General features: G+C 35.0%; 1 protein-coding gene across 1 annotated transcript; it reads left to right on the forward strand.

Moving 5' to 3' along the window:
* Nucleotides 1-591: 591 nt before the first annotated feature.
* LOC105046010 (probable inactive receptor kinase At5g58300) lies at nt 592-7,613 on the forward strand. The gene is given in 5 exon segments (XM_073258398.1): nt 592-1,150; nt 1,242-1,360; nt 2,541-2,668; nt 2,670-3,882; nt 6,675-7,613. Coding segments are annotated over 3 exon segments (1,857 nt in total). The 5' UTR covers nt 592-1,150; nt 1,242-1,360; nt 2,541-2,650; the 3' UTR covers nt 7,301-7,613.
* The last annotated feature ends 9,660 nt before the right edge of the window (nt 7,614-17,273 follow it).

Raw genomic sequence — 17,273 nt, forward strand, 5'->3', positions numbered from 1 at the left:
CTTTCTTTTTAATCGGAATAAAACTTATTCCAGAGCCCATCGCCGCTTCATTTCCGACAGAATTCACAAAAAAAAAAAATTGTAAATAAAAAAACCCGCCACCCCAGTCGCAAGGTGGGGCCCAGTGCTGGTAGATGGTTGATGTAACCTTGTTTCGGGTCCAAATTCGGCTCTGTGTAATATGGAAAATGTCTGAGGCCCAACTATATTACCCAGAAGTTTTCAGCTCGAGGGCGCGAATAGCATGTTTAGCACCCGTTCCCTCCAGCCGCGTAGCCTATTTTGGGACTCTAGTGGGGCCTTTTAGCATTAGCATGATGTAAGTCAAAGCGCTCGGGGCTAGCGCGCCACCTTCGGCGGCGGTACTCCCAAGACCGTGTCTAAGGCCGGTGGGGCCCGCCAGAACACAAAAATCCGACGGCTCTGATCTCACCGAGAGAACTCCAATGCGTTTGAACCTCCTCCATCACGCGTGATGCTCGTGACCCCACACCAACTGTTACGCTTACACCTGCCCGAGGCTGGGCTCGTAAATATAGCATTTTGCAAGGGCGTTCAATACCCAATTCCTTCAATAGGCTTCACTCCCCCCCTCGCTCCATCGGTCTCTTACTTTAATGGCGGACACGGTGTCTTAAAGAATCGATCTTGGGAGCCGGGCGTGGGGGCGAGAGCTTGGAGGTTGCTCCTTCGAGGGATACTTCGAGTTCCTTGGAGAAATCTCATCCTGTTTCGCCTAATTTCCTTGATTCCGGTAAAGCCTTACTTCCGCGAGTTTTACACGGGTTTCTTTTGTTTCGGGACATGGAGCTCTGGTTCGCGGATATCATGGAGGCTTTGGAGCTTTTGAGCCCAGGTTCGTGGAGCAATGGTGTCAAATAGCCCTCCTGTTCGGCGCTTCTTTCTGATTCTTCGGAGACTTTCGGTCTTTTTCTTGATTTTTTTTTTTTTTTCTCGCGAAAGGTCGCATGTTTAAGCCCCAAGAGATATAAGCCGCTTCCCGTTGGAGAATTAGTTCTTGGGTTCTGGCTAATCCCGATTGTTTGTGAAGCTTCTCTAAGCTAAGGCTTGTAACAGTGGCTTCCAGGGTTCCGGCCTTGAAGTGTTTGGTCGCATTCCAGTTTGGAGTTGTTTCTGAGAGCTATTTCAAGTGAGTGTTGTGGATAGACCGAGGTATGATTCAATTTAGTGTTTACTAGCCTCGAATGCCTTCTTTCTGATCTTCCTTGGCTTTTATGTAGAAAAGTGCGAATCCTTTTCCGGATTTTTGAAGATTGCCATGCCACTGCCCGACCGATTAAGCCTTGAAAAATTGGTGAAGGGAGGAGCTGATGGAATCGGCTTCTGCTCTTTGAATCTGGTGAGATTAAGATTTAGGACATCGGATTTTTGAAATTTTTTAAGATCTATATAGTTTATCTCTGGGTACTTGTGGTAGTTTCTATGTGTCATTTTCTTTAAAGTGGGGGAGTCTAACATACGCCAGGTTGGCCCATGTTACCTCATCCATTTCTTTACTGAAGTCCTTCCCCTGCTCCAAAGCTCCAAGCTTTGGTCCTTTTTTCTGAAAAAGAAAGTCGATACTGCCTCTGCTTTTGCTTTTTGATGACCCTTCGGGGCATTGATTGTTTTTAGGTAAGCAATGCATTATTTGCTGCTCTATTTCAGTCTGGTAGTGGATGGATTGAGGTACAGTGGGCAGAATTTTTTTTAATACATTCTTTGTGCAAAGTATTTTTGGACTTTTGCATTTGGCCTGTGATTGTCTTCCTTTTATATGCTGAGAAATTTCTTTGAAACCACTGTCTCAAGCATTCTGACTTTGTTTATACAAATAATGGGTTTGCTTTTCTCTTCACTCATTGAGAAAGACGGGAGTTTTACTTATCAGAGATTCCTGTTCTTTTGCTCTGACAATGACCCCACTGCCCTTTTGCTAGGGTAGCAAGAATTCTGAAGCTTAGGTGTGAAAAGAAACAGACAAGAAGAACCTCCATGTTCACTTCAATGAAAGAGAGATTAGCTAACCGGTAGTTAAGATGGTCCCCTATGTAGCAATTATTACAGTGCTTGATCTTTTCCTGATATTCTCGCCTGGCAATTGGATCCTTTCCAGATCTTGATGCATCACATTTGTTTTTTTTTTTTCAGGCATCTAAAGTTTTGAGAAGAATATGCTCTTCTTCTTCTTTTATTTTTTTTCAAAAATGAAAGATGGTTGCTACTCTAGACATTGATTTGTTCTTTTTTTTTTTTTTTTTTAATATAAATGCTAGGTTTCCTTTCAATAGGATAACATTTAAGTAAGGCATCCTCCTCCTTTCTTTTTTTTTTTTTTCTTTTCTTTTGTGTATTTCATCTCACTCTTTACATCCCAGTCTTCTTTCTTTTGAGAATATTGATGGAGAAATCCATGACTGAAAACTAATGTCAGTGTTGCTGAGAACCACGATATGAAGTTGTTTTTCTATGATTCTAATGTCCATATTATCTGCTTCGTCTTTTCTAATCTTTTTCCTTTTTTTTTTCTGCTGATACAGGAGTGGAAGAACCAGTGATTTAAATAATTGAGTTCTTTGTACTCTTCTAGAAAATTAGCCATGTATCACCTCTTTCTCCTTGCATCAATTCCTTTGCTTTTTCTCCTTCTATGCCTTCCCTCTCTGACCATTGCTGACTTGAATTCTGATAAGGAAGCCCTTCTTGCCTTTGCGGTTGCAATTCCTCATGGACACAAATTAAATTGGAGTTCTAATACCCCAATCTGCTCTTCTTGGGTTGGGGTGGCATGTACACCAGATCATATGCATGTACATACCCTTCGTCTACCGGCAGTTGGGCTCATTGGCCCGATTCCCGCTAACACACTTGGAAAGCTTGATGCCCTTGAAGTCTTGAGCCTCCGATCCAACCGCCTTACTGTACATCTCCCTCCAGATGTTGCATCACTTCCTTCTCTGCACTCTCTTTTCCTTCAGCACAACAATTTATCTGGAATTGTACCTACTGCACTGTCTTCCAACCTCACCTTCCTTGACCTCTCCTATAATTCTTTCTCGGGAGAAATTCCACCAACGATTCAAAATCTTACTCAACTTACTGCATTGTATGTTGAGAATAACTCTCTCTTTGGACCCATCCCCAACCTTCAACTTCCCAAGCTAAGACATTTGAATCTGAGCTACAATAATCTTAGTGGTGAGATACCAGCTTCTCTCCGAAAATTCTCAGTTGAGTCATTTCTAGGAAATCCTTTTCTATGTGGTTCCCCTCTACCACCATGCCAAGGAGTTGCTCCTTCACCATCACCAATGTCACCACCACCAGCATTCCCATCAAAGCCCAGAAAAAGCTTTTGGAAAAAATTAGGTACAGGAGTTATAGTTGCAATTGCTGCTGGGGGAGGAATCCTGCTGTTTCTACTGGTTACTGTACTTCTGGTATGCCTTTTGAAGAGGAGAGATAAGGAAGGCAGTCTAGTGTCAAAAGGAAAGGGTCCTGCTGGTGGGAGGAGTGAAAAACCTAAAGAGGAGTACAGCAGCGGGGTTCAAGAAGCTGAGAAGAACAAACTGGTTTTCTTTGAGGGCTGTTCATATAATTTTGACCTTGAAGATCTACTAAGAGCTTCTGCTGAAGTTCTTGGGAAGGGGAGTTATGGGACTACATATAAAGCTGTTCTTGAAGATGGTACAACGGTGGTGGTGAAAAGGTTGAAAGAGGTGGTTGTTGGGAAGAGAGAGTTTGAGCAGCAGATGGAAATAATTGGAAGGGTCGGGCAGCACCCAAATGTTGTGCCACTTCGTGCTTATTACTATTCCAAGGATGAGAAGCTTCTTGTTTATGACTATGTTCCTTCTGGCAGCTTCTCTACCCTCTTGCATGGTATGCCTATTTAAATTCCCATCTCTATAGTCATTTATATTTTTGTCTAGTAGTAGTGAACTGTTTTACTAGGGAAAATGCAATAAATATTGAAGCCTATTGATTAATATCTGTAATATAGAAAGCCTGATTGCTTGCACAAATATTAGAGAAACCAAGATGGTGAATATAGAAGGTCAGATTATATAATACCTTTAGATCTCAGATATGTTTAAGAATCTATTTAGCGTTATTGTCAACACTAATGATCTCATAATGCCAAACATGAACATCATAATAGCAATTTGTTTTTTCAGACTGAACAGCCATCTGCAAATGATTAGTAATTTGATTCAATATGCTACACTGGTTCTCTAGTAATGCCAAAGGAAGCAATTTATTTTTGCCGCAGTCCCACAAATGACTAATCGGTCTATCTTAATTTTGCTGAGACATGATTTGCTGACAACTGATGTAGATTAACTAGTACTGTAAGTCCTGATGATATTGAGTTATTCATATGATAAAGCTCTATCTTCACAGATACATTTGAAAAGCTTGGTTTCTAAAGTCCAGTCCACCAGAAATCTAAATTTATGTTATTGTGGTTTGCCATGTAACCACCTAAAAACTTCATTGATTTATAAAACCCTACTTTTTTCCATATATGTGAGAGAACTTGAGGACTAGAGAACTTTGGTAGTTACAAGTGTGCATGGTGCAACGCTGGAAAAGACAAAAGCCATCAAGACCAAATTACATATTGCAAACCCATTGAATGTCTTTGATGGCTTTATCAGGCTGATGAATATCATCGATGTTACGATTGTAGGGCCTTGGTTTGAGTCATAGACCTCAATACACCTAACTACACTATTATTGTGCTCACAACAACCTTGGTGATTAAATCCCTTGATAGCATTTCTGTTTTGAGCCATGGTTGGACTAGTGCACTAACTCCTTTTGAAGTATAGCACCATTTTTTCCATAGTTTTATGTGATAAAATTTCTTTGTAGGAAAAGCAGAGAAAGTCTAGTGCTAGATAAAGGCACTGAAGTTGTCACTTAAAGGTAGTAAAATGATGCATGCTAGGAAACTGTAAAGGTTTTTGTGGATAAAATTAGAGGAAACACCTTTTTAGGTTAAGAGTGAAGGTACATTGGACTTGAAGCCCATTGGAGTGCTTATAAAAACATATGAAACCTCTCCTTTCTTGATGTTCTACAACTTCCTTGCAGACTCCTTATGATTCAGCTCTCCAACAATTTGTGATTTTCAGTTTTAAAGGGTTCTATGAAGTCTGGTTGGCATAATTTGTTAAAGATGGATCCTTGGCCAGACCTTCTTAGAGAGAGCTATTTAAATTTTGTTGTGGTTGCCCTGGTGCTAGCAGACATACCTGCTGCAAAGTCATGGCTGGTTTGTGTTGCTTGATGTCATGTCTAACTCTTGTGCATTGGGCTTTGCATACTCTTAGCAAGATGGATGAGAACTGGCTTGTTTATCCCAGTGACAGTGGTTGCATTTGTGTACTCTTGTGGCTTGGAGATAAGCTTGCTGTATTCATGCACTTTGAGAACATTTTATGCAGCAAATTATTGGCACTTTTAAAGGAATTGACCAGGCCTAACATATTCTGAGTCCCAGATTAAGATTGGAATTTTATTTTACAGTTTCTGACGATGACGTTATAGTTTTGTTTTGCACCTGACATATATTTTGAGAATAATACCGTCCCATAGGATTTTTCAAATTATACTTTAAAATTTATAAAATGGTTGAATAGCTTGGCATATCTCCATGGAACCTTGTATTGCTTTTTAGGGTAATTTGTCTGATGTAATCAACACAACATAGCTAACAGGATGAAGGCCCTAAAAGACTTGCAATTTGGAACTGCTCTTGCTCTTCAGCTTCCTACTTAGGAGGGCAGAAATAGACAAATTCATTGGAGTTGTTCCGGCTCCGTTGTTCAGTTCTGTCTAAGAACCATGTCTTATCTGGTTCGATTATTTGTGCTTCATGAGGTGATGGTAATGTATGCAAAAATTACAAGTAGGTGTCCCATAGGCATATTGGTCTACAGTGCAATTTTAACGATTTCCCTATGGATCCAAAGCATCATTTTATATTAGGCTAGCCATAGCATGATTCAATATGAACTAAGATTGTTCCATTATTACTTTAACATTAGTTTCCATGAATTACGACTGTGAGATCCTTAAAGATGGATAACAAGCAGTGAGGAACCAATCCTTATAAGTACAAAAGAGTTGATAGTTTAGCTAGCTATGTCAGTTGGATGCATTTTGTCCTAGATGAATCAACAGCTAATTCTATTTTGCAACTGAAAAAACTTCCATGAACTTGATCTGAAATAGTCAAACTTTGTGAATAAAATGTAAGCGAGATTTTAGAAATATATGTACCAAATTCCCTTCACATACCTATAATATCATTCATGATCAAATAAATGGGACTTGTTGGTACCTTAATGACAAATGTAATAGAAATTTAATGCCATTTCTGAAAGTCAGAAACATTCTATTGTGAGAAATTTATGTTGCATGCTTTTCTCGATCAAATAGACCATATTTGTTCTGAAATTACCTCAACCCGTGCAGTTAAAAATTGTTTGAGTATTAGATTATCTTTAAAATCTTGCCTAACAGTTCTTGATAGCTCAATTTAAAATAAGATATGTGTTTACCTTGTTGTTTGCAAAGAAACTTGAAGATTAAAGTTAAGTTTTATAAAAAAATTTATGATCCAAGTTGCCTTATTGTCATCTTTTTTCCAACATAAATTACAGGAAACAAAGGTGCTGGAAGAACTCCATTGGACTGGGACTCCCGAGTAAAGATCTCACTAGGAGCTGCACGTGGCATTGCACATATACACACTGAAGGAGGTGGAAAGTTCACCCATGGCAATATCAAAGCTTCTAATGTCCTCCTTACCCAGGACCTTGAAGCTTGTGTATCTGACTTCGGCCTTGCTCCTCTTATGAACATCCATGCAACTCCCTCCCGAGTTGTGGTGGGCTACCGTGCACCCGAAGTCATCGAGACTCGAAAATCCACTCAGAAATCTGATGTCTACAGCTTTGGCGTCCTACTCCTTGAGATGCTTACTGGAAAAGCTCCACTTCAATCTCCAGGACGTGATGATGTTGTGGATCTACCAAGATGGGTCCAGTCTGTTGTCCGAGAAGAGTGGACTGCAGAAGTTTTTGATGTGGAGCTGATGAGGTATCAGAACATCGAGGAAGAGATGGTTCAGATGCTTCAGATTGCGATGGCATGTGTTGCAAGGGCTCCAGATCAACGTCCCATAATGGAGGATGTGATTAGAATGATTGAGGAGGTCCGGCACTCTGACTCGGAGAACCGGCCGTCATCAGAGAAGTCCAAGGACTCAAATGCTCAAACACCATGAGGGGGACTGAAAAAAAAAAAAGGATTAGCTGTTTAGAAATTAGTTTCTGGAAGGAATCTGATTCAGTTAGTGAGTTCTATTTGTTGTGCATCACACTAGCATGCATGCATAGGGAAGTTTGCATCAAAGGGCATTCAGATCCTTGCATGTATTCTATGTGTCAAGTTTAATGATTGTTGTAGTGACTGGCATTCATTTTTCCACAATTTGATTGGTGATTTTTATTTATTCTATTTTATCCCTTCGTGTTGAAAGTTAACTTGGTTTCATTTTTGTATTTCAAATATTTGGAGCCTGTTTATTGAAGATGTCATTGCTTTCTCAAAAAAATAAGCTGTATGGTTGTTAGTTGCCTGTGACTCAAGCCTCTTTGGACTCTGTTTAGTTCGCAGGAGTAATGTGTGTTGGTTGGGGGTTGGGGGGCCGGAGGGGTGGGGGAGTGTTTTGTGTGCGGCGGGGCTGATTCTTGAGAAATTAAAAAGTTAAAAAAAATTTATTTAATTCGAGTTTTCAAAAGAGAAAGATTGAAAAAAGATTTAAGAAAAATTGGTGGGTTTGTAAAATTTTAATGAGATGGAAATTGGATGTCTTTTTTTACGAAAATATTTTTTTAATATTATCTTTTTATATTATATTAATATAGAATTATAATTATAATATATTAATATAATATAATATTTATATAAGTATAATATAATATATTAATATTATAATATTGATTATATATTATTATTTCATATTTATACTATTATAATATTATATTAAAATAATTTTTATTTATTTTTGATGGAGTATTCATATTTATATTATATTAATATATTAATAATATATATTAGTATTATATTAATATAATAAATTATTATGATTTAATATTATATTATATTTATTTTACATAAATATTATATTAATATTTATATAAAATTTGGGAGTTAAAAAATATTTTTTTATATTTATATTAAAAAGATATATTTTTATATTTGTTAAGGATATAACAGGGGTTTAAACAACTTCTACAATAAAATGGATGCTTAATTAAATATAAATAATATTAAAATAAATTATTTTTATGATCAATTAAATATATAAAAATTATTTTTTTAAATATATATTTGTAAAAAATTAATTTTATAAAAATAATATTATAGAAAAAAAATTTCCGTGAATCAATTGAGTCCTCCATGTATTAAAAAAAAAAAAAAAAAAAAAAACTCAAGACTCTCCGTGAATAGATTGGTGTGACTAAAGGCTAATGAGACGTAGACCAGCTTTTCTAAGTAATGCTATAAAATTTTCAGCATGGATAATGAGTTAAAAATATTTCATGGGTCTTTCCAATGATTGTGATATTATTAGTACTGAAATGTTTTTTCCTATTTGTGGGGGAGAATTTTTATTTGTGCCTGACATTACACGACAATAGCTGCGCGGTTTCTCGCACTGATGGTACTTCCGGCAACTGTTTAAAGTGTCAGCTTCAGAACCGTTCCATAGGAATCTGAGGCCTTTTACGATGGGTTTTGCATTGTCTGGTCACCTTAAGAAATGAAGATTAAGTATACAATTAACTCGAGGTAATTTTTGATGGGGTTTTTTTGGTAAACAAGGTAATTTTTGATTGTGTTGGATGATGGCCATGTGATCGTTATGATGATACTAACATGAGAAATGAATGGTTTGAAAATCTACTAATGGAATACATCTTCATCGATTAACCGATTATCTTCTTACTCATCTTCATATCGACTAAAAGAGCCACACTGATTAAGTCACCATCACTTCTCCCAATTCAGATCAACGAGTCTTATTTGATTTGCTCAATGACAATTTCTATCAACGGCATCTGACCGGCTAAAGATAGCTCACTTCTGATCGACACCAGACCAACTAGAGTTAACGTGCCACCCACAGCCGTTTATACTCAACAACACTCAGTTTATAATTGACTTCTTATTCGATATACGATCGATTACGTCAGTCGATAGTAGGATACCATCCTCCGACGATCTTATCATACCGACTCCGATAATACAGATCTCTACCGACTAATTGAACACCAGACATAGCCACCACGCCATCCTGACAAGTCACATCAAGATCATATCACTCAGACATCATATTCTGACCGGCTAGCTACGTGCGACGTTGGAATACTACGAATTTATTAAATGCGTCTACAAAATCATTTATCGTATCCTGCGTGCGGTGACGTCCGTCGTCTTATCTATGTCGAATATAAGGCACGCTCGTCGTTAGCATTTAAAGATACTTATGCGACACCATGCGATAGGATATGATCGATATGTTCACTTGTTCTTTCATCATTTATTTTATTTTATCTATAAATAAAAATAAGAAGGAATCTTTTCATATATGCATACTGTCTTGCAATTCAGAGATTCTGTAATTTTTTTCCTCTCAAATCATTTTATTGGTTTGAGTATTGAAGGATTCTCGCCGGAGTTATCTTCGATAAAATTTATTTTTAATTTTTTTTTTTAATATATGATGAAAATTTTTTTTTTTGGTTCAATTTCATCATTTTTAATTTTGCTCTTGACTATATATATATATATTTTGACGATGATATATCATCTTCCGATATTTTAATCTATCTTCCAATAAATGTGACTTCTAGTCGACTTTAGACCGACCATCCATCGGAGGTACGCGGCAACGGCTGCTTTGAATTGGCCCATCAAGCTTGCAATATTTTATGAGAAAATTAAATATTCATTATGGCCTTAAATATTGCTATCCACAAGCAATTGAAGTGACGGAAAGAACAAAAAAATCCTCCTGATCGCCTTTGTCACCATTGGATCGACGTGGATCGTAAACCCTGAGCCGTTAATAGCAGCCCTTCTGCAGTCACATCAAAACAAAAAATACATGAAGCATTGATGAGATGGGACAATACTTAAATTTTTTTTCATTTTTTAAGTACAACACTCATTTATTTATAATCAGAAAGGACGTGAGGTGCTGCACTCTCTTCCTCTACCTTATGCTAGATTTTTCTGTTTATTTTTATAATTTTTATATCTATTTTTTAGACGAGGCGTTTATCGTTTTTTTTTGGGTAGAAACAAAGTATTTATCGTTTAGAGGTTGGTATTTATTGGGGATATATTAGCATGTTTCTTAGAGTTGATATTACTCCTGATAAATTAATATTTTTTTGAATATTTAGTGTTTATTCTTTCGAATTTCTATTTATCCTTCTCTGATATTGTTCACTACATATTAGTCTTCACTTAGTTAATAATGATTAGATATTTTTTTTCATTTATTTTTGGAACGCTTGTGTCGCATATCGGTGTTTATCATTTTAGTATTAACATTGATCCTGGATGGAGAGAGAGTGTGTAGGCAAGGCATGTCCTAAAGGATGGGCATTGGTATAGACAGCACATTCTATATCACCAAGTAATGCTTCTCTCTTTTGAGAAATCTGTGCTGGTGTGGAAGGAATCAGACGTTATTGTTAGCTGCTATTTGGAATGTCTCAAGATCCATGTCGATCCTATGATAATAGAGGTGATTGGATCCGAGCTTAGCTATATTCTAGTGTAGCCTAATTCAACTCTCTCATATATGTAAGCATGTATATAATTTTGTATATTTTAAATAACAAATAAGCATATTTATGGGATGGTAAAATGTATATAGTGTTCATGAGAAATAATAGAGGTATTCTGAAGTTTCAAAACTAGGGCATTTCTATAGAAATACAGAAGATTTGCGAAGCACAATTATAAAAGCCAACTTGGACGAATTAGTGAATTGGACGCTTGGCCAATTTTGATTTCTTGTTAAAGCTGGAATTGCAATTGGTCTGACAAAATATTGCCAACCCAACCAATTGGTGCAAGTTAGTGATTCAGCTGGCTCTTAAGAAAGGTTGATTTTTCCTTTTACTAGAGAACAATTTTGCCCTTGATTTTAAATTGAAATCGGTTTAAAAATGAGTCACTTTGGTTGCTTGATATAATTAGGTAAATGAATGTGTACATATGCATGATTTCTAAGGATTCTACATTGAAAAAATTCAAGTAAACTCTAGATTTTGAAAATATGAAAATAATTAATCTCTAATCTATTCTTATGCTACATCAGATTTTCTCTCACCTATCAGCATCCAAATTAATACAAGTAGATCTATTTCTATATGGTATCTTTATTTCTTACTCTCAAAGTCCAGCAACTTAAAAATATGTTTTTCTATAATAAAAATTTATTAGAGATTTTATAAAAATATTTTTAATCAAGCAACAACAAATTTCTTGTTTTACATAAGTCTAGCATATCTTAAGTTTTTTTAAAAGAAATTTCAATAACATTGTTGTAGAAATATTCGAAATTTTGACATAGTAATCTAATTGGAATTAATTTTGAACTTGGAAATTTTAAAAATTAAATAAATTTTATATAATTTAACTACAATAAAAATTAAATAAAAATCAAAATTTTAACTTCTAATGGAACCTCTCTCTCCTTCAATTCCCTTCTCTACTGTCTTGGCTCCCTCTGGTAGCCCCTCCCATCCCAACTATCTTTTCTCTTTATATTAAAATTTTTCTTTTGCACGTATATCCTTCTAAACAATCAAAATTATATGAGTATCTTTGAAAAAGTTGTTATTTATTTGTATCCCTTTTGTTTATATATACCCTTTTTATTTTATTTTATTTTGCATATGTACCCATACCATCCAATGCCATTAGAAATAAATGGTTTAAAATTAAAATGACCAAAATACCCATTTGGTTTTATAAGTATATTAATATAATTAGAAATGTTGTGAGGGTATTCATATGATTTCTTATATTTAGGAGGGTATATGCTCAAAAGAAATCTATATATTAAAAAATGATAAAAACTTGGCCAAGACTTACCAAATCTTTTATGACTAGGTCAAATCAATAAGTCAAAAAAAAAGACTAAGTGACATTATCAATTTTTCTTTGTTTAAGTCTTAACTTGGTGGAGTTGGAATATTGGATGACCACTTTGGTATTATATTCTCCCATTTAATTTTGGTGCAATTATCATTATTGGGTGTATAACATCTATATATTCTTCATTATTTTTTAAATATTCAAGCATATTGAATTTAAACTAATTACTAATGTTTAGATCATTGAATTGGTTTTTAATGATTTATAAATGGTGAGTTGTTATTTGTTTGTTTGTTATCTAGGTTAAGATAACCCTTTGATCATGAGCTTACTGTAGTAAATTAGATATCAACCTGCCAACAATGTTTACAACTAAACTAGGCTCATCACAAAATGTGATGAAAATTATGCAATGTGATGTGATGGAAATCACTCTTTGATTCTTCCAATAAATCATGCAACCAAACTTGATAAATGTGGCCAATTATGATATGGCCAAATATGCAATCAAGATACATTCCATAACCTTATTCAATTTTTATTACATGCTGCATATCAAGATTGCATGCATTTATATAGATTTCCTTTATGTGTATCATATCACTAACCAAATCATGTATAATCCCTTTGATATAGGGATATTGATCTCACATAAAGTGCATATAAACATGTTTTCATAGGCTCATAGCTGATGAAAATTAAGCCTTTTAGCCATAAATTTCTATTTTAACAAACATATAAAATGGTCATATGCATTTGTTTGCCAAACTAACAATTTGGTACTCTTAATACAATGCTGAACCGACTTGTCAGAACCAACTGAACTTCTTTCTTTCATATCCCAAATGTATTGAAATTATCATGGGATTGATTAGTCTCGATTCTCCTGACTTATTATCACCATTTCCCCACCAATTCATCCTCTCTAGGCATTGTGTTAGACATTTAAATGACCCTTATGAAGATTCTTTGCTTTAATTTTCGAGGGATATTCAATTTTGGATGGTAGAAGCTCGAGAGAGATCAGATATCACATGGAATCATGAGACGTCTTCATTCACAGTACATAGATAAGGAAAAGAAGGTCAAAATATTGTAGAAGGGGTTTGTTGATGCCAAAATTTAGTCCAGTTGGGATCATGTGGAGATCGTTGTTCGATCTATGGTGGTAGAATACAATTTATCTTGAAGTTATGGATCTGTATACAAAAATAATAAAAAAGCTCATTGGATATGTTATCGCTAGACGCTCTGATGCCTAAGTCAGATTGCACTTTGAAATAATAGTAAAGAAAATATTAGATGATCAGAATGGTGTTATTCCATTTTGGTTGGCATCTGAACCAATCTGAAGATGGTCGGATCTGATCAATCTCTGACTGAGCTGAAGATGATCGGATTTAGATGGCATCTACTCATTCTGGAGATGGTAATCTGGACGATATTTGATTGATTTAGAGATGGTTGGATTTGATCCACGTCTGACCAAATTAGAGATTGTCAAAACTAGTTAGCATTTGATCAATTTAGAGATGGTTGGATCTGATCGGCATCTGACCGATTTGGAGATGGTCAGATCTGATCGGCATCTGACCGATCTCAAGATGGTACTATCTGATCGGTGTTTGGTCAATCTGAAGATGGTTAAATTTGATTGGCATTTGGTCAATTTAGATATGGTTAAATTCGGTTGGTATCTGATTGATCTGAAGATGATCGGATCTGATCGGTAACTGACCGATCTGGAGATAGTTGGCCTAGATTGGATCGATGTTTGATCGATTTGGAGAGGATCAATCAGGTTCTGATCGACATCTGACCGCCGGATCTGATCAGCATCTAGTCGATTTGGAGATGGCCAGCCTACATTACATCTGATTTTGGTCAGCCTTTATCTTGATCTTTTGACTTCGGCCTTCTCGGATTGGTCTTAAGATTAGTCTTTGGCCTTTGAGAGCTTAAACTTTTGGGTCTTGGCCTTCACCTCGATCTTGAGCTTAGTAGTTTGGCCTCAGATATAATCTTAGTCTCGATCTTAGGTTTGGTAGCTCAGTCTTTGGTATCACTTTGATCTCAATACCTCATGAACCTACTGATCTATAAGAAAAGAGTAGAATGATGGATGAGGATTTGAAAGCTCTTACTATGAAATCTTGGGCTATGGGAGTTTCTCCCTTTTAGAGCTTATCCCCCTAGGGTCTCCTTAGCCCTTAGTCCTATTTATATAGAGGAGGGAGCACAGATCCATCATGATTTGGGGGTAGAAATTAAAAGATTATCATAATCTCCTTTCTTATTTGCATTCAAATCTTTTATAAAATTCTTCTTTATTTGAATCCCGCAAAGAATTTAATTTTTGAATTTAAATCTTTTCAAAATCTTTTGTCATGTGTCCCTCTATTGTAGGTAGGTTGTGACCATACCACATTAGGGTTCATTATGTTGGATGTATTATCCTCATCCTATAAATCTAAACCATTTAGAACAAATAAAAACATACAGAAAATCCACAAAATATTTTTTCATGACAAAAATTTTCATAAATTGTATAAAATTGTTAATTGTTTACATAACAAACAAACAAATAAAAAACTAGTTTTTCTCCAAAACAATAACATTTTCAAATAGTGTTCTTTGCATCCAAACGGATCCTTGGGAAACACTAATTGATAATTTTCTATTTTTAATTTTATTTTTAAATTTTTTTGGTAATCAAATAGGACCAGATTCTAGAGAATATGATGAAGGGTGAAGCAAAATAAACTAACAAATCAAACAAAAGAATTGTGAGGACACGTGCGGATATGTATTTAGTCTCATATCAGTTATTCACTGAAAAGATGTTGAATTTTCATACAGGACCCAAAAATCCAAATAATACATTTCAGTTAGTCTTTTTAGATAAGATCCTAGATGGTTACAAATGATATCAAAGTCAACTCAGCTCATAGCCTATATGAATTAGGGGATGCTATAGTATAGATTCATTAGGGCTGATATGGACTGATTGTGGTATTTATGAATAGACGTATGGATTTGGACCCTTAGCCTAGTGAGAATGTCTTAGCTTAAACTATGGGAGCATGTGAGGATCCGTATAGGTATGTATTTAGTCTCACATCGATTATTTACTAGAAAGATCTTGATATTTATATAGGACTAAAGAACCTAAATAATACATTTCGACTAGTTTTTTTAGATGAGATTTTAGATTGTTGAAAGAATGCCACTTCAGGATCCAGGCATGTTTTTATCCTTGGATGGCTTGATGTTGGCACATGCCACCTTGACCAGCATCTAGGGGGAGCATCAGTTCCCCACCACCGCCCTCTTCTCTGTCTCCACCACCATGTCCAACTCTAGCATCTTGCTCTCTTGTATCTCCTCTCCAACACATTCCCTACCACGTCATCCACCATTACCCCCAATCCCTATTTTCAATACCACCACTGTCATATTGTTCTCCTCCTGCTGGAACCTTGATCGACCCCTTCTCCACCCTCACATTGAGAAATTATCTTTTTAATTTCTCGAGAAATTACCCCTTCATTCCTCGAGAAATTATTAGGTAGACTCGATCTACAATTAATATTGTAAACTAAGTCAATGAAAAAATGCCATCTCCATTCACCTGTTTAACCATCTCAAAATATTGCTATGGCATTTTTTCATTGACTTAGTCTCCAATATTTATTGCAGACTGAGTCTACCTAATAATTTTTTGATTCCATGCTATGATCATCATGTCAAAGCTGGTCTTGTGCATGGCATGTCAGTAAATAATAGAGGAGACATAAGCGAATGTCTCTTGTGCTGTTTAGATTGGGTGTGGGTAGGGCTAGTATGTTGAGTTGGATTAGCTCTAAGTTGGGTTAAGCTTGGTTTGGGTTTAGGAAAAGTCCAAGAGAAAAAAAAAATGATGCTTAAGGGGAAGAATAAAGGTGCCTTGGAGGGTCAATTTTACATCAATATGATTTAAAGAACAATAACTAAATTGAAAATTTTTCAATAGTAATGCATATTTCTAATTGATCTAAATAGATAAAACTTGTGCATTTAATTTGTAGTTAAATCCCCTTCATAGCAATTGGCTTGTCCAATGAAAAAGAAAGGAAAAAATTAAAAGGATTGAACTCCCCAATTTAGTGTTGCACTAATTATCACAATCATTGGAGTTCCTATATATATTATCTTTCTTTCAATTGTATCCATGTTTTTTAATATCGGCATGTATGATGCACACACCTAAAACTGGTTCTTTTGAATTAAGATCCAAATGCTTTCAAGATGGTAGTTGGAATAATGCAATTGCATTTTAGATGGATGCCATCACCTTAGTGATGATTTGGACATTAATTTCTCACACAATGTAGGCAAAATAACATGATACTAAATGATATTTTGCATGATAGGCACTTAAAATGTGTTTGGTGTTATTTTAAAAAAATAATTTTTTCAAGAGATTTTTTGCATGTGTATCCTCCTAAATATTCAAATTTACGTGAATATCCTTTCAAAATTAATATTTGCATGTATACTCTTATAAAATATTTATTTTACATATACATCAATTTTTTTTTATTTTTTTGTATACGTACCCACATCATTTAATATCATTAAAAAATTAATGATTTAAAATTAAAGTGACCAAATTATCCTTATAGATAGATGTGCAAAAAGAAGAATTTATAAGAATATATATACAAATAGTAGTTTTATAAGGATATTCATATAAATTTGAATATTTGGAAGGGTATATATGTAAAAAATAATAAACATAAATACACTTCTCTTGATTTGTTAATTCTTTCCTTATTCTAATGAAAAAAAATTAACATATACAACTAAAATAATGAATATATTTAATTTATTAACGTATATAGATAAAAAGATCTTTTTATTAAATGATAGATTGAAATTATTTTATTTACAAAATAAATAGATCTCAACTATCCATGATTTCTCTGATGTATAACAATATGCTTTTGAGAAAAGCATCCAAATTTGATATTATATAAATTATTTATATATTTGCACAAAATGGACATAGTTGTGGATTTGGAGATTACATAATA

Source organism: Elaeis guineensis, chromosome 5 (genome assembly GCF_000442705.2).
Source record: "Elaeis guineensis isolate ETL-2024a chromosome 5, EG11, whole genome shotgun sequence".
In the NCBI taxonomy this organism is placed as follows: domain Eukaryota; kingdom Viridiplantae; phylum Streptophyta; class Magnoliopsida; order Arecales; family Arecaceae; genus Elaeis; species Elaeis guineensis.